Consider the following 19,192-nt stretch of genomic DNA (forward strand, 5'->3'; position numbering starts at 1 on the left):
AGGTTTGTTTACAAACAAAATAGAACGCTGCTTGCTTGAACAGAACTGAACGTGATACTTCATTCCGTTTAGTAACAATTAGATAACTATAGAATGTGAATTGAAATCTCACATTAAGTTTAGTGAAAGAAAATGTTTTTCATCTTTTAAAAGTTGAAACAAATTTATGAGTCCCAAATTAACGTTTTAAATGCCTAACGATATGTACTGAAAGAGCAGGACTTCTTGCTTTAACCTCGTTATATTTTTTAAATTGATAAGTTTTGGATATTTTCTCTAAATGTAAGTGTATTTCTCTTCGAAGCAAATTAAAATTAGAAGGGAAATCACAAATACCTTGATTTTGAGACATCTAACGAAGAGAGTGACTAATTTTTATAAAGTTGTGTTTAGATTAATCTAAATTTCTAGTTTCTGAATGAGTATACGTTTTTTGTCCAATAGATTTATTACAAAAACTTTAAATAAATTTTAGGTAGGTTGAGTATCGAGTATACCATCCCTAGACACTGAATTACAGCTAGTTGGGAGACAATCACGTGCTTTTGATTCGATTTGAAAATTTACTGACTGAATAATATACTTGACTCTCCACATGTTTTACATATATGAAGAAGAAAAAAAAAAAAAAAAAAAGCGTTACATACCAAAATTTAAGATTAGCTATATTGAATTCACAGAAAATCTTCCGAAGAATTGTTCTTTCAAATTTTCAATTTAAATGGAGAATGAGTAGGCCCTTCCAATAAAACAGCATAGTTAATGTGTCATGATAGTGGAATATGAAAACCAATCTTTTAATTCATAGTGTTAATTTAATGATAATGCAACTTTTTTAATTTTTACATATTGCATGCATGGTGTTTTTTAATCAGCAAAAGTGAACGCTTATTGTATAACTTATTATTTTAGGCTTCATTTCCTAAAATTATATTACAATCAGGTTTGATAGTGATGACTAAGGCCATTCTCAGGGTTGCGGAATTCCATGATCCTACTCGCCAATGACGATTGATTTTTCACTAATTGCTATTATTCATCATTTAATATTGTTCGTATGTGTTAGAGAGCTTAGCTTCACAGTTCGTGGTGAATTGCGATAACAAGAAATAAACCTTATTATGTATTTTCTGGTTAACATAAGTTTAACAAAGTAAAGATGTCAATGACCTTCATGATGACTGATATAGAATTGATATGTTCAATATCTTGAGCGAAATCCAGAAGATGAAGGGGGGGGGGAGTAAACCTTCTGATAAAGAATTATAGATACATTTACATGTGTGCAGATCCATAACCAGTCTTTTGTGAACTTCTTTATGTCTTTATGTAAACTCACATAAGCATATTGGAAGTATGATGTTCTCAATAACTACAAAAAGATGATAAAATTGAAAAAAAGCTGCAGGTACAATACTGAGTTTGTAAAAATTTTCGATAGTGAAAATTTTATTTTTCAAATGAAATTTTTACAAGTGATATTGTTATAAGTGAGGGAACAAAAATCACCATTTTTGACTCCACTATGTTGTATAATGCAGAGGTGCCTATCCATGCCAAAAACAAGACCCCCCCCCCCCTCCTCCCCCCAAAAAAATAGAAAAAGCAAACCCCAAAAATACCACTAGAAATTTCAACCCCACAGTCTGCACTGTAACCCTTCTGGGTGAGCACCCCTGTTATATAAGTTACTCTGTTCACACTCATAATGTTATGTTTTTGTTACTTTGATTCATTAAAACATGTTTATTGCAATTGTTGTTTGGGAAAATTAAATTTTCATGTATTCAAGTATGAATAATGAAACAAGCATTTTTATTACTGCTTTCTTTGTAAATAAATGATAAAATCATTATTAGTAAAGTAATACCAGACTGTAAAGCTTGACCGCAGAGAGATGGCGGATGTCCTTCAAACGGGAACATCATTTGTATGATTTGTATAGGTTATTTGTTATTATTTTGCAGTAGATAAGATCAGCAAGAACTACTCTCACTACTCTGTGCTTCCTGACTAATTTTATTTATTACAAATGATACAAACATACAAACGATGTTTTTGCTTCAAGGTCATCTGCCATCTCTCCATGGTCAAGTTTTACTAAGCTTTCTTTGGTGACTGCTGCTTAATGTCAGAAGTACCAAACTTTTTCTGAATTGAAAAGGATCTTTATTTTTTTTTACAAAGTAAATATTTTGATTTCTTCTCTCTTAGTAATCACGAGGTTATTTCTGTATGTGAAGATGAATTTACAGTTACAGTAAAATAATTTGATTTAAAAGCCTTTTGTCTACTTTGTCTTAAATCATTCTGTTCATCATATGATCCCATTTAGATATGTTTATTTCTAATTAAGCTATATATTTGCTCCTTGTCATTCCTAGATCAAATGCATTCCTCTGAGATTAGCATTACACTTATATGTAGCACCATTTACTGTTGAGAATTTTCATGTCTAGTTTCCTACCAGATGATGGTGCTCGGGCTTTATGATGCAAAATCGCACTTGGAATTTAACTTAGCCCAGAGTACCCATCACTCCAAATATATAACTTAAGGAATTTTTAATGTGCCACTTAATTATATAAAATAGAGTCTGACATTTTTTTTTTTAATGCCGCTCATGTTAATTATAAATTTGGGTAAATGTTTATTTACATCATTCATTTCTTGGTTTTTCATAGGTAAAAATATTGCTTGGAAATGAATGAACTAGTTAAAGAGAAAGATGTTAACAATAAGAAAAACATTTATAATTATCCATTGTTAAAGGTAAGAGATGCTTCTATTGTTATGTGAGTATATTTTATATAAGTCTATTTCATGCTTATACAAAAAAGGAACAAGTATGGGATGTTTTAATGTTGTCTTGTGTTAGTTGAGAAGTTTTTTTTTATTTTTTAAACCAATTTAATTGTTTCTATAATCTTGATACACTGCCTTTATATGAGATCAAAATGTTTAGCTTGAACAGCCATTCTGAGTGCAGCGTCAGGTGCCTCTATTCAAAATTCCAGAAGAGTTATCCATGTAAGAATTCTTCCAGATTTATATAGGGTGTAATAGATGTATGAAAGTTAAGCTGTTTGATTATCAAATTCTGAAACAAATTCCTTGGTTGTATATTAAACTGTTAAAATTCCTTATGTGCTCCACAAGTTGCTGTTTTTCTTCTGATATCCATCATATATAGGGTGCAATAGATGTATGAAAGTTAAGCTGTTTGATTATCAAATTCTGAAACAAATTCCTTGGTTGTATATTAAACTGTTGAAATTCCTTATGTGCTCCACAAGTTGCTGTTTTTCTTCTGATATCCATCATATATAGGGTGTAATAGATGTATGAAAGTTAAGCTGTTTGATTATCAAATTCTGAAACAAATTCCTTGGTTGTATATTAAACTGTTAAAATTCCTTATGTGCTCCACAAGTTGCTGTTTTTCTTCTGATATCCGTCATTGCTCTCAGATGGCTTACTTTATTGCAAGAAATAAATACAGTAAAACCCCTCCTAACGGACACCCCTCTTATGCGGACAATTTTTAATTCCCCAGTTTCAATGCAAATAACATAATAAACCCCTGTCCAGCGGACACCTCTCTATTGCGGACAAAAAAATTTGTCCCGTTAGTGTCCGCATTAGAGGGATTTTACTGTACCTTTTTTGCAGGTAATCAACAACGTTTTGATGCACAAAAATTAGTTGATTACTGGACACATTTGTTTTGAGGTTTTAAGGGGTTACAGTACCTCAAAAATGATGAAACGATCATAAAAAATTTTTATTGCTTATTTCAAAACAGAAAACTATTCTGAACACAGGAGAAAAGTTTCAATGCTTTAGTTCAAATATTTGAAAAGTTATGAGTGGTTTTAGGCCATGCTCCCTTTGTGTTCTTATGCAAAAGAAAAACTTCAAATTGCTTTTTCTCAATGATTTTTTTTTTTTTTTTTTGTCTTTTCATGTCATTAGAATCCCTAAGGATTTTTTTTCTATTAAATATACAGCTTTAAAGTAATACTTTTTGCAATTGAGATAACATATTTGACAAAACTGTGCATTGGATAAGCATTTTATAAATTACTCTAATGTTTAGAGCATGTTAAACCTTTAAAAACCAAATTAAAAAATAAAAACTTTGATTTTTTACATAATTAATCACAGAAAATTTTCGAATGAACTCATAAGCAAATGAATGCACAGATTTTTAGATGATTATAGTGATCGTTTTGAAAAAAACGTTTTTTAAATTAGTGCAAAAATAAAAAAGCCTTAGGGATCTTAAAAAGTTAAAATTTTCCTCAATTTTTAGATTTTTCAAGAAAAGCAGGCAATATTTTTAAATTTTGGAAGTAAATTATTGATTACCAAATAAGTATGCATGTTATGGTTTCAAAAAAATATAAAATTTATATAAATTAAAAGAAATTGCTTGAAAGGTACTGTGACCCCTTAAGGAACCTCTTTTTCAATGCAAATAGTGAGCTTTTGGATGAAAAGACATCCTGTAAAAACAACAAGAATGAACAGTAGACAATAGGAAATTGACAAAATAAACAAGACAAAATGGAACTGCGAGCCCAAATTTATTTCATAATTCTCTTCCAGGAAAACGTTAAGCAATAAATTTCATCAAAAATCCCATGATAATAAATTTATCTGTTAAAATGAAACCGCTTTTGAATAAATTAACTATAAATTAATATTAAAAAAATTGTAAAGATTTAATTGTAACATTTAGGGAAAGGCAGAACTAAAATAATACAGGAAAAACCTGGAAAATGTTGGGGAGACAACAAAACAAATTGCTAAATATTTGTGAAATAAAATGAGAATTGGTAACATAAAGACAGACGTATAATTAAGAAGGACAGAACAATAACAATTGGATGACTATAGTAGTTCACAGAAAAGGTGGTGGGGAGGCTAATTATAAGAATGGGAAGCCAAATTGTAGGAAGATATGGAATTGCTTTAAGATCATTTACTAGATTATAACGATTCTTCAGAATGTAAACAGACTTCCAAAAATCAAGATCTGTAGAATTTGGGCATTTCTTTATAATATAAGAATGAAAATCAAAGGAGTGATTTGATTCCCAGCAATGTTGAGCAATACTAGACCTGTTCAACTGTTGCTTTTTCACATAATTTTCATGCTCATTTAAGCAAAATTTCAAAGAACGGTAGGTCTGTCCAACATAAATTTTGAAAGTAAATTATACATAATATAGGTTAATTATACATAAATTTTAAAAGAAATATTAGCCTGTAGGTCTGTCCAATAGGCTAGGCTGCAGCTGCAATTAATTTTACAAATTCCATAACAATTAAGAGGATTGATAGGGTCCTTAAGAGATGAGAACGAAAGTTTATTAACTGGCGAAAACATCACCTGGAATTCTAAACGCTTGAGAATCTTAGTTACCTGAAAACAAATTGAAGGAAAGTATGGCAAAAAGACCAAAGTCTTAGTGAAAGTTCTCTTAAGAACATTACATTGAGTTTTTTTTTTCAGAAAACTTTTTACAAATGGAATCAATCAAAGTAGGTGGACAGTCTCTATCAATCCTAACAGCTCTAAGATAGTTTAGTACTGCATTAAGAAGTTCTGGTGAAGAACAAGTTTTAATCCCACTAAAGAAAAAAGTAGTAAACTCAGACTATTTTTGATTAGGTGGATGAGAGTATAGTCTATGAGGAGATAAAGAAACAGCAAAAAGGCGATTCTCGGAAAAAATGTCCCGTGCGTAACACTTAAGTTTTTTATTTTATCCAAGTAACTATTAATTAAATATGGGATTAACTGTTATGCTTTGATAGTATATTCAAGCATGTATTATTCCCCAACAGCATTATTTTTTAAGGCTTTGGTTAGCTGGAAAAAATAAAAAACTTAGCGTTACGCACAGGACATTTTTTCGAGAATTGCCCAAAAGGTTTTTGATCAACAGTAGTTTCAAAGTCAAAAATAGAATATGAGAATCTGTGGAGTTAAAGATAGATAAAGCCTGAGCAACACTAAGTTTATGGAGTTTTTAAACTCCATAGATCCTCAAATTCAATTCTCGTATGAATTAGAACAAAATAAACAAATAAATAGATAAAAACAGCTTTAAAGACAAATCAACAATATTAATTATGTATGTATGAAAAGTGATTTTATGTAATAGTCATAATTTTATATGTATTTGTGTTACTTTTGTAGGAATCAGACATGTCAGAAGAAATGAAATCTGACACAATGGATTTGTGCATAACATCTTACGAGAAGTATTCTACTGACCATGAGGTAGACCTCTTCTGATTTGCTCAGAACAAACATTTTTCTGTTCTTATTTTCAGTTTAATGGTAGCACTTGAAAACACATGTGTGTATTTCAATTTCAAACTTAATGAAAAATAATATGAATTTACGTTTGAAGCTAGTCTTAAAATGTGTTTTAAATTATTTATAGACGTTCTCAGTTGCATAAAAATTACAATCCCAAATTTGATGTGATTTTATTTATTTTCAGTTAAAAAATAAGTTTATTGTTGGCTACAAGACGGGTTTCAGTTATGCATGTAAAGTAACAGCTCTCTGCCTCACAAAACAAAAAGTTATGTTCATAGCCAATCAACTGATAGTAGTAGGGGGGGGGGGATTTCTATTTTTGTCAAAAATAAGCAATTGTTTAAAAAATATTGTTTATCCATAACAAGAAATTACTCATTTATATGCAAATTCGATCCACAACCATTCCCCAATTCTCTGTCACACACAACACTGTGTAATTAATTAGCAAACTAAAGCATTGCAAAGTTTTTGTTATATATACTAGGGGGGCTCTGCCCCTGCTTGCTAACGCTCACCAACCTCCGAAGATTGCTTAGCAATCTTATTTGATTCACAAAGATTTAAACCATCAATTAGAAATAAACAGATTAAATACACATACCTTTGAAACAAAAAGCACCCCTTCCCTGGGTTTCAAAATAATTTGTACCAACTTGCAGAGCGATAAAGGGCTAAGAGGATCCTGAGCATTGCAAAACTACAGTTGTGTACGTTTGAAAAGTCGCTTCCATATTCGTCGTCTCTAGTAATATATTTTACTTTTTTTAGCTCGGGGCTTGAATTGAGTTGAGCCTAAGATTTTCCGTAAAATCGAAACCCTTAAAATTTGTGAATAATAAAGAAGAAACAAATGAATCGAAAAGACATGACTATGGCAACACCAACTAAAACATCAATAATTTGAATGGAAATGAGAGTTTTCGAACTTCATCAAAACTGCTTGTAACTTTTTTCTTTGGAGATAGAAGTTAAGTTTTTCGACCATCTGTCGAGTTAGATCTGAAGTAAAAAAAGCTGCTTTTTCCAGTGGTGTCAAAAAGAAAACTATAGGACAATTCCATCACTTTTTACTGATAGATTTAATAAAGAAAGAAGTGCCTAAATTTTAGCTAAGTGTAAGAAAGTTCGAGCTATTAATGCAAATGACTCCTGCTGTGAAGATTGATCTCGACCTTGAAACGAAGAAAGAATAACTACTGGTGGGGCTGGAAACGAGACAACTCAACTCGTTTTGTTTTCTGTTTTTATGCTTTAGAGTAACGAAAATTGTAGTACGTACGCATCTCTTCATGTTCCACGTTAACACGTAATAAAACGTATTTCTTTTAATGTGTGTGTCTAAATAATGACAAATATACGACATTTATTGGTGCCGAAAGTCATTTGAATCAGGAAAAAAGAACTAATACGACAAATATTGGAAGATTTCGGATTCGACCGTTGGAAAGGTTGCTATTTTTAAACGACGAAGGACAACTACCCGCGCCAATATCACACGGCTGGTGAATGAAGTAAATAAATATTCTGATTCCCGTGACGAGGAAGAGCTAAGTTATATTCATGAAGTTTTAGAGGAATGTTTACGAGATGTTAAGGAACTGGACTTGAATATTCACGAATATTTAACTGACACTGAATACGATGACGACGTTATAAAGTGTGAAGAATACGTTGAAGAGGCTACTCGTGCTATATTTAAAGCAAACAAATTATTACGTCAAATTCCATTAAATTATTCTCCGGCTTCTGTGTCGAATGTAACTCAATTTTCTGACATTGCAACACCTTCCCCGATAACACAATCATTTACAGTAAAATTACCTGCTATTAAACTGGAACCCTTTCGAGGTGATGTGGAGCAGTGGCAAAATTTTTGGGAACAATTCGAGTCATCAATTGATAAGAACTCTCAGTTATCCACAATTGATAAACATGTTTTTCTTTGCGGATATTTACAAGATGAACCAAAGTGCCTAGTAGACGGCATTAGTGTGATTGCAGATACGTACGATACGACGAAGAAAATTCTCATGGAAAAATACGGTGATAAAAATCGCATAATTCAAGCACATCTGGATTTTTTAGAAAGCCTTACGCCTGTGAGTACTACTTCTCCGGAGGACCTTAATGTCATAGTCGGATTTAGGACTAAGTTCTTGGGGGGGAGGGGGGCAGGAAATTTTTTTTGAGCAACATTTTTATAGCCCCCCCCTTACCCCCCTGTTTTTGTCTATGCTTTACTTTTTGTGTGTTGTTTTTATTAATGTGTGTTTTCATGTTGTCCTTTTTGAATTGACCTTAAAAGAGGGGGCTGATATCAAGAGAGTGACACAGGACTCCCTTTTAAGTGAGAAATAGAATATTTCTAATTTTAGAGGTCCCGGGGTTTCTCCCCCGGAGGAAATTTTGTAAAATGGATATAAAATTCTGCATTTTGAAGCCTTATAAAGTTTAATGGGACAGACATAGAAAGTGATAACTAGATTATACAGTTGTACAGTATTGTTCAAACTTTGTAAGAAACAGCCATTTTAAGTTTGGAAGAAAAAATAAACTATAGATTTCTTATTACAACAACCTTTTTTTAATTATAAGTAGTGCAGAAAACCAAAAGGAATAGAGGTAGTGTATGATATTTTTTTCGGGCTAAACAGATTAACAATATGCAGTAGAAGTAAGATAAAAGCAATCAATGCTAAAGAATTTCCAAAATACTGCATTAAGGATTGAATATATAGCAAGATATGAAACATGTGAGTCACAAAAATTTATTTCGATTAATATGTTACAAACGCGAAAACCATGATTTTTACATTTTTAATGCAGGATGTGGCAAGGAGCTGAATTTGACAAATTTTGGCATTCCTCTCCCTCTACCATTTGTTAGAAATTTTAAAATTTAAGGTTTGTAGCCACAAGTTTCCAAATATTCAAAGTTTTCAAGCACTTGAAAATGAAATTAGTTTTTTCAACCAATTTTCATTTTTTAAGGAACGAATCATGCAATTTTTTTTGGGAGTTAGGGACCCACTTCAAAGAATGGGCCCTAAGCAATAGCTTGTTTATCTTTTAGGCAAATTCAGCCCTGTTTGTAATTCACTCTTACCTGCAGATTTTTGCTTGATTTTCTTGTAATTTTTACAAAAATTCCTCAGTTTTCACAATTAAAGGATTTTTACGATTTTACCAATCTTTGTTAGGGTTTTTATAGATTTTTATAAAATTTTACAAATTTTACAAAACTTTTGATGACTCAATTATTTAGATTTCAATAATGATAAGGACTGACTCACTTAGACTTAGATGATTATGACTTACCTTACTTTTTAAACAGTATTTATAAAGTAAAATTGTAATTTCCCTCTAAGTAAAAAGATTCAATTAATCAGAACTCTCAGATAACTGAAATTTATTCAATTTGTGTTAGAATTTAATTTCTCTCTCTCTCAAAAAAAGTGGGGGGGGGGACTATTTTTTAGAATCTCTCAAAAAGCCAATTAATCTACTAAGAACATAAATATTATGCACATTGCACAAATATGCTTTAAATGTGGACACAAATCATAACGAGTAGATCGTTCTTTTATCCCGAATGGGGGGGGGGGATCCTCTCTTTTTTTTTAGGTTCTAATTTGTTAAAATAATCATCAATTATCATTGAGTGTTGCAGCACAATGTAGAGCTTGTTTAGCCTATATTTTCATACACTTACCCAAATGATTTTCAGTCCAAAATAGTGACTTTAGACACATTTTCAGCACCCCAGTGACAGCTGCACTATTTCTATTTGATGTTCGTTTTTTTTCCCCCTTTTCTTTTCTCCCATCAGAAAAGGACATTCGCTGTTCTCTTTATTTTCACTGAACTATTCAAAAAAGAAAAAAGTCATGCTTTTTTTTGTTTTAAGATTTTGGAAGATGTGTTGTTACTATATAAAGTCCTCTCTAAACTGCGGGGTATTGCCCTTATGCCCCCCCCCCAATAAATCCACCCATGCTCTTCTAAACTAATCAAAAAAGAAAAAAAAATGTTTTTTTTTTTGGAAAATGTGTTACTACTACATAAAGTTCTCCCAAAACTGAGGGGGCATTGCCCCCCTCTGCCCCCCCCCATAAATCCGCCCATGCTTAATGTGTTATATATTGAATGCAATAGACGTTTACAGGCATTGCGTGCACTAGGTGAAAATATAGACAGTTATGGTCGTGTTTTAGTCCCAAAAATTTTACGAGCATTTCCAACAGAAATTTGCAAACAATGGATTATTTACGTAAAACGTGAAAATCTAAACGAGGGGGATATTACAAGATTATTACAATTTCTTTCAGAAGAAGTAGAGGGCGCAATAACTGCACAAAAGATACAAGGTGAGTCGTTTCCTATCGTGCCTACTATGTCTTCGTTTCAAGTAAATATTAAACCTATGAATCGACCAAAGAAACCAATGGCCTTTTGTCCCTTTTGTGATACTTCTGGACATTGGCCACAAAATTGCATAACTGTGACAGATATTGATACACGTATTAAGAAGCTAAAGAATTCAGGACGCTGTTTTCTTTGCACTAACCGCGGACATATTTTAAAAAATTGTACACGAAGAGAAAAGGTGCATTGCATGAAGTGTATAGGGAAACATCACGTATTGATTTGTAAAGTTTCACAGAATAGACAGTTCATCACAGCCACTCCAAGTGATGTTAACAAAATAAACGTAGTTAGAACGAATTATACTTATTTACAAACTGCTCGAATTTATATTACCGCACCCACAGGTATATCAAAGCTTACGAAATGTATTTTAGATGGTGGCAGTCAGTCCAGCTTCGTACATTCAAAATTAATTGATGATTTACAACTTGAAGTAATCAGTCTAGGCTCTTTAAAAGTGAATTCTTTTGAGTCTACTGAGACAACTAATGAACAACGTCGAAAAGTAAAATTCCAGCTGTTAAGTTTTTGGAACAAACAAACTCTTTCTGTTACAGCGTTTGAGAGCCTCAATTCATACACCCCACATCCACCTGCTCCTACAGATATTGCTCTTTTTGCCCGAAACAGAAAACTTAAACTTGCTGATCCTCCAGATGATGGACTAGACTTACCAATAGAGTTGCTTATTGGTGTAGATTTTTATTGGAATATAATGAAAGGTGAATCGCCTATTAAAGTAACTGAATCTCTTGCTCTTATCCCAACTATTTTTGGTTTTGTACTCTCTGGCACACGTTCCAATGTTATTTTGAAAAATAATGCCTCAGTTAATCATATTGCTGTGGAAAATGTATCAACGTGTTTAGATAATGATATCCGCCGTTTTTGGGACTTAGAGACAATTGGTATTAAAGAAGAAATTCGTCACACTGACATGAATGCATTGGACTCTAAAATATTACAAGAATTTCATGATTCATATAGAATAGAAGATGGACGCAGAATTGTAAGACTTCCGTGGAAAAAGGACGTCGCCTTGACTTGCAATAATATTGACATTGCTGGAAATCGATTTCATGCATTGACCAAACGTCTCGCCTCAAATCAATCTTTCAGATGTAATTATGAAGACTGCATGAAGAATTATATTGAGAACGATCAAGTTGAAATCGCCCCTTCATATGTAAATAACGAAAAAGAGTTTTATTTACCTCACCATACCGTTAAAAAAACTAAACAAGAATCCACAAAATGGCGTGTTGTATTTGATGCTTCTTCACGAATGCCCAACTCACCTTCATTAAATGACGCGTTGGAAATAGGACCTAATTTTACCAGACATTTTGTCTGTTCTGTTACGTTTTAGGCTACACGAACAAGCTTTAACCGGCGATGGTACACAAGCATTTTTACAGCTCTCCCTGGATGAACGTGACAGAGATGCCACTCGTTTCTTTTGGTTTCAAACCGTCACTACACCTCAAGGTCTACAATTTTCAAAAGATGAAGTAGTAACTTATCGTTTCAAACGTCTTCCGTTCGGTCTCGGTTGCCGTCCTTTTTTGCTCTCTGCTACTTTACGAGAACTAGCAACGATTCATAAGTCAGAATTCCCTCTTGCAGCAGCAGAAGTACACAAAATTTTCTACATGGACAACATTCTTTCCAGTACACAAAATGAAGAGGACATTGTAGCATTATATCATCAAATTGAAGCTCTCACATCTCTTATCAAATTACCTATGGTTAAATGGGCTACTAACTCACCCCTACTTCTCAGTGTTTGGAAGGATACAGATATTCAGTACAACACCAATACACAAGTTTTAGGTGTATCATGGAACTCTCATGCTGATATACTTTCACACGATTTTTCCAACATGAGACGTAGTTTGTTTGAAAAACCACTCACAAAACGTTTACTTTTACGTTCAACGGCAAGTTGTTACGACCCCCTGGGCATCCTTGCTCCAATTATTTTGCACAGTAAATTGCTTTTTCAAGATACATGGTTACGTGGTATTCAGTGGGATGAACTATTGCCTCCCGATATAGTTATTAAATGGCGCAAATGGTTTAATGAACTGTCTCTTATTCCTCCTATTCAAGTTCATCGATGGACTGGATACACTTTGGATGGTCAATATACGATTCATGTCTTCTGTGATGCTTCCGAACGTGCCTACGGTAGTGTTCTTTACTTATGCACAGCTCAAACAGTTCAAATCGTGTGCAGTTGTAATCGACTTGCTCCAATTAAAAAGGTGACCTTACCTCGCCTAGAACTTTTGTCAGCTTTGACAGGTGCAAGATTACTTACTTATTTTTGTCGTGAAACGAATTTGAGCTCATCGTCAGCTGTGTTATGGACTGATTCTACCGTAACTTTGGGTTGGATACGTAGTGACCCAAACAAATGGAAAACATTTGTCTGCAATAGGGTTACTGAAATTCAAAGCCACACTAATCCTGCACAATGGCGGCATTGCCCTGGAAAAGAAAATCCAGCAGACTGTTTGTCACGAGGTGTAACGGCATCGCTGTTGAATTCGTCCCACATTTGGTGGAATGGTCCACCTTGGCTCGCAGGTCCACCAGAATCATGGCGGAATGATTGCTCCATTGACGAAACGGACACCTCTCATAAACTTGAAGCACGAAAACAAACTTTCGAAGTACTTCACATCTCTACTGTTAACCCTATAATTGATATTTCACGTTTTAGCAAGTATTTTAAGTTGTTACGTACAACTGCTTGGATGATGCGCTTCATAACAAACTGTAGATCACCGATGAAAAAGAAAGATGAATTAAATGCTCAAGAATTGGAAAAAGCTCAACAGTATTGGATTTTTTAGTACAGCAGGAATCCTTCCCTCAAGAACTTGAACTATTAAAACGCGGAGAGTCTATACTGGACACTTCAAAAATTGCCAAATTTAATCCATTCCTCGAAAATGGGCTTATACGACTTGGAGGACGATTACAATTTGCTCAACTGTCGGACTCTCAATGACATCCGTTGTTACTTGATGGTTCTCATCGCTTCACCTCGTTATTGATCCAGCACACACATATTCGTCTGCACCACCTTGGAGTTCGTATAGTTCTTTCTGAAATTCGTGAAAAATATTGGATATTACGTAGTAAACAGGTCATCAAGAAGATTTTACGAAACTGCTTACCTTGCAAGATTACAAGATTATCTGGTGCATTGCAAATTGAAGCACCTTTGCCAGCAGACAGGATTCGTCCATCCTCACCATTCTCTGTCACTGGAATTGATTTTGCTGGCCCTCTGTATGTTCGTCACCATTTAACAACACGGAAGGCCTATATTGCACTCTTCACTTGTGCCACAACCCGAGCACTACACTTAGAAACTGTTTCAGATCTTTCGACTGATCGATCTCTCATGGCACTTCAACGATTCATTTCCCGACGTGGGATTCCTCATGCAATTTACTCTGATAACGCAGCCACCTTTCATGCTACCAACAAGGAGCTTACCAATCTCTGGAACGTTCTCATCTCCTCCAAGGTTCAACAATTTTACGCTCACAACGGTATAAATTGGAAATTTATTGTATCACGAGCGGCTTGGTGGGGAGGATGATGGGAGCGGATGGTAGGATCTGTGAAACGATGTTTGAGGAAAATACTCGGAAGAACTTGTTTGGATGAAGAAAGCTTATGAACAGTAATAATAAGTATAGAAGCCGCTCTCAACAGCCGACCGATTATACAAGAGAACAGCGAAGAGGAATTTGATGAAACCCTGACACCCGCTCATTTTCTCATCGGACATAAAATCACTTCTGTTCCATCTCCCCCCAAACTGATTGACAGCAATTTAACGAAGAGATGGCAGCAACAGCAGAAAATCCAGGATCATTTCTGGAACAGATGGAGCAAAGAATATCTCTTAGACTTAAGAAATTTTCATGAAGTGAAGCACTGTACAATGAAGCTGCTGATTCGAGTTGGAGACGTGGTTCTTTTACAAGAAGACGTTCAACCACGACATTTATGGAAGAAGGCAGTAGTGGAAGAACTCATTCCGGGACGAGACGGAAAAATTCGATCATGTGTCTTAAGAAGTGGTCGTCAAAAAATCAAAAGACCAATACAACTGGTCATCCCTCTGGAAATAGACCAGGGTGGGGAGGATGTGAAGATTGATCTCGGCCTTGAAACGAAGAAAGAATAACTGCTGGTGGGGCTGGAAACGAGACAACTCGTTTCGTTTTCTGTTTTTATGCTTTAGAGTAACGAAAATTGTAGTACGTACGCATCTCTTCATGTTCCACGTTAACACGTAATAAAACGTATTTCTTTTAATGTGTGTATCTAAATAATGACAAATATACGACACCTGCCATATTTAAGTCAGAGCTTTGAAACAAATTGCGTAGAACATAGAAAATTCTACCCTTTCCAACGATATATAATATTAATATGTGCAAGTAATTTTTTACCCCTTTAATATGCAATAATAGGCAATTCATGTGAATTTTGAGTTAAAAAAAATTAATTACAAAAAACTAATTTGAATTTTAAAAAACAAAATCCCAGGTGCAAACCAACGGGACTCAAAGTAATCTCTTTACAGTAAATAAAAATAAGGTTTCAAAGAAACTCTGGAAGGAAGTCTGTGCCCAGGAGACCCCATAGCACCTACAACCTTGAAATTTTGTACAAAATTACTTCGAGCCCCGAGAGTGTGCACTTGGGGTTTTATTTTTTAGAATTCGAATTAGTTTTTTTTTGTAATTAACTTTTTAAGCTCAAATTTCGCGTGAATTGCCTGTTAAAGGGGTGAACAATTACTTGCACATATTAATATTATATATCGTTGGAAAGGGTAGAATTTTCCACATTCTACCCAATTTGTTTAATGCTCTAACTTAAATACAGCGGGAGTTATTTGCATTTTTAGCTTGAACTTTTTTAGGCTTAGCTAAAATTTTGGCATTACTGTCTTCATTAAATCTATCAGTAAAAAGCGAAGGGATTGTCCTACGGTTTTCATTTTGACACCACTGAAAAGAGCAGCTTTTTTTACTCCAGATCTAACTCGAGCTATGGTCGAAAATCTAAGTTTCTATCTCCAAAGGAAAATAAGTTACTAGCTGTCAAAAAAAAAAAGTTTGAATAATATCATCTCTATTAAAATTATTGATGTTTTATTTGGCGTTGCCAGTGTTACGTCTTTTCGATTTGCATGTTTCTTCTTTCTTATTCACAAACATTGAGGGTTTCGATTTTAACGGAAAATCTTATGCTCAACTCAATAATTCAAGCCCTGAGCAAAATATATTACTAGAGACCACAAGTATGAAAGCGACGTTTCAAACGTACAAAACTGCACTTTTGCAATGCTCAGGTGCCCCTTAGCCCTTACAGCTCTGCAAATTGGTGCAAGTTATTTTGAAACTCGAGAAAAGGGTGCTTTTTGATCCAAAGGGAGCTCATAATGCGTTTGTAATCTTTCTTTCTAATTCACAATTTAAATCTTTGCAATCAAATGAGAGTGGGAAGTAATCTTCGGGGGTTGGTGAGTGCCAGCGAGCAGGGGGCAGAGCCCCCTAGTTTTGTACAAAATTTAAAGGCCGTAAGTTCTATGGGGTCTCCTGGAGGCAGGACCACCACAGACTTCATTTCAAAATTTTCTTTGACATTACTTTTTTTTAAGATAAAGAGAAAACAAATGCATTGTATATTCTATCATTCTTTTCGCAGAAAGTTGCAAGATTGATAAAAGAAACTTTGGATCAAAAATATGGAGCTCCTTGGCATGTTGTGGTTGGTGAAGCATTTGGATTACAAGTATCTCATGATGCAAAGCATCTAATGTACATGTTTTTGGCTGGAAACAAAGCTATATGTGTGTGGAAATGTTCCTAATGTTAGTCATTATTATACATATAAAATCTTTTGGTATTTAGATTAGGATTTATTTTGTTATTGATCTTTATAAAATAAAACAAAAACCATTTTTTAAGCTTTTATGACTTCTACTTGTTTTCTATAAACTATTAATTCATTTTCTATGCTTAGAATAAATTGAACAACACCTTAATGATCCCCTCCCCCCCCACTCCCTAAACCTTTATATAGGTAGGTCCATTGCATCTTGTGTTCAAACTTAATTACTAGTAACAATTTCACTTGTGTAAACTTGGATTTTTTTTACATTTTGTATAATTTTATCACCATTATCAGTATTGCAGGGGTGAAAAAATTGTAGAAAGTTTTAAAATGAAAAGAGGGAGGGGGGGGGGGCATTTTTTAAACAAAACCCCACCAATACTTGATTTAATTGCATACATCAATTGCTTTTGATAAAGATACAAGACAAGTTTCTTATATTCAAATAGTTTATGAGTATAAAAAATGTTTAATTAAGTTCTTAATGAATTATCAAGATACCTATGACTTGGTATTAAACTAATAATCTCCATACAATTTTTCAAAATATAAACAAAAATGCATGTTTCATACTCTTTGTATCAATAATGTGATTGTTTTTTAAAGTGAAACGAAAACACTCACAACAGATTTTCAGTTTGAACCTTGCAAATATTTTCTAACTAGATAGATCAATATTAAGATGGATGAAGGGTGAAGCAGGGTTGATCACCACTTAAAAACCTTCATATACAGAAGAAAACTCATTACGAAAAAGTGGTAAAAAAGATCTGGGCACAAATGATCCCAGCCCCACATTTATTTTTAAAATAAACTAAAATTTGAGATTTAAGTTAAAGAAATGAAGCATGATGTTTTTTTTTCCAATAATGAAAATTGTTCAAAGAGTTTAAATGAAAGTTAAGTGTTTTGAGTACCAAGAATAAAAAGTTGAAAAAAAGAAAAAAAAAAAAAAGGAGTTTCTACTAATATTCTGGATCCATTATTCAAATTAAACCCATCAACTTTTGATTGGTTTGAGGACTCATGAACTATTTTCAGTAGCCATTTAGGTCCTCAATTGTACTTTTTTCCTTATAAAATAAATGTTGCAGCATCAAGATATTAATTTAATAATCTCTCTCTAACAATAGGACAACAAGATAAAGGGACCGCCCAAAATTCCAGAATTGATTTCCCATTCGAAGAAGATTTCGACTATTTGGTGCTTAATAAGAAAAAGGGAGGCTTGGAGTTCCCTGTACAGAAAAATTTTGAAATTTAAGGGTGTATTTTCGAAAAAAACAATTGCTTGTTATCTTTGGTTTCTTGAAGGGAAAGGATGAGATTCAGGAATTCTCCCTGTCGTTTTTTGATATTAGAGCTTCAAAAACGCAATTTTAGATATCTTTAGTCAGGGTGGCGACAGGAACTGTGAAAAAAAGTTCCCTGACTTTCCCTGATTAAGTTCACCACATTTCCCTGATTTACATTACCAATAATAATGGTTTTCTTTCTTTGCTCTACTTGAAATCCATTGTATGTTTGTATAAAATGCAGTATTGTAAACATATCAAGTCAATTTTTTTGAAAAAAAACCCCTACGAAACAGTATATTAAATTTTTCTACATGGAAAGATTAGAGAAAATTAAAAAAAAAAAAAACTTTACTTCCAGAAACCATTTAGCATAAGAATTTTAAGAAACTATTAAAATTACTCTTAAAAACATGTGTATTTATGATAGAACTAAAAAGTAATTGAAATTATTTTGAACTAAGTTTCCAAACAGTATAGTAATTGTTGCAATAATAACAAGTAATAGCGAAAGAATAGAAGTAATGTAGTTATTCTTATATAATTAATTGACATATTTATGCAAAACAGATGAAACCATTTGACATCCATTAATAGGGAGCTTTTCTCTAATCAAGAACATAGGTTTTAATGAATGAATACAGCATTTTAACAATAAAAAATAAAGATATTTAAAGTAAGAAAAAACAACGTCAAAAAAGCACAAATTGCCGATTTCAGCAGACACGTGTTTTGGCGTTTCAGGGAACGCCTTTCTCAATGCAAAACGTAATGAGCTTATGGACGAAAGACACTGGACAATGGAATAAAGTCAAGGAGCTAAGGCATTAATGAAGGCTTCCTCCTTGCCTGTATGGTTGTTTATTTTACGTAGCAATGAAAGCGTAAAAGGAAATTACAAGCTAGGTAAAATAAACAACCTAACAGACACAGAAGCAATCTTAGGAAGTTCATCCTGTGGTCAATAAGTAAGATTCAATACTTTGACGTTGAGGAAAAAAGATGCACAAATGCGGCAGTTTACAACCGCACCTCATTAATTTTGCTTATTTTTTTTTGAACAGATAATTGGCGGAAAATTCGTAGGGAATTAAAGTACTTAATTTTGTGAAGCAAAAAAAAAATTTTTTTTTTCTTCATAAAATCAATTTTCCCTGATTTTTTGTAATTTTTTCAAAATTCCCTGATTAAT

General features: G+C 33.4%; 1 protein-coding gene across 2 annotated transcripts; it reads left to right on the forward strand.

The window, feature by feature from the left end:
- Nucleotides 1-28: 28 nt before the first annotated feature.
- Nucleotides 29-18,351, forward strand: LOC129222638 (dynein axonemal light chain 4-like). 2 transcript variants are annotated; one of them, XM_054857167.1, is made up of 5 exons: nucleotides 29-282; nucleotides 2,685-2,772; nucleotides 6,212-6,295; nucleotides 16,517-16,682; nucleotides 17,839-18,351. In XM_054857167.1, exons 2-4 carry the CDS (start codon nucleotides 2,704-2,706, stop codon nucleotides 16,679-16,681), a joined length of 318 nt encoding a protein of 105 aa, XP_054713142.1. In that variant the 5' UTR covers nucleotides 29-282; nucleotides 2,685-2,703; the 3' UTR covers nucleotide 16,682; nucleotides 17,839-18,351. The 2 variants fall into 2 exon arrangements, with proteins under 2 accessions (XP_054713142.1, XP_054713141.1); XM_054857166.1 differs by lacking the exon at nucleotides 17,839-18,351 and having other exon boundaries at nucleotides 16,517-16,783.
- The last annotated feature ends 841 nt before the right edge of the window (nucleotides 18,352-19,192 follow it).

This window comes from Uloborus diversus, chromosome 5 (assembly GCF_026930045.1).
Source record: "Uloborus diversus isolate 005 chromosome 5, Udiv.v.3.1, whole genome shotgun sequence".
In the NCBI taxonomy this organism is placed as follows: domain Eukaryota; kingdom Metazoa; phylum Arthropoda; class Arachnida; order Araneae; family Uloboridae; genus Uloborus; species Uloborus diversus.

Coding starts and splice junctions, on each gene's coding strand:
- LOC129222638 (XM_054857167.1), top strand. CDS start 2,704: ATGAATGAACTAGTTAAAGAGAAAGATGTTAACAATAAGAAAAACATT. Junction 2,773..6,211: donor ATAATTATCCATTGTTAAAG/GTAAGAGATGCT, acceptor TTACTTTTGTAG/GAATCAGACATGTCAGAAGA. Junction 6,296..16,516: donor AGTATTCTACTGACCATGAG/GTAGACCTCTTC, acceptor TTCTTTTCGCAG/AAAGTTGCAAGATTGATAAA.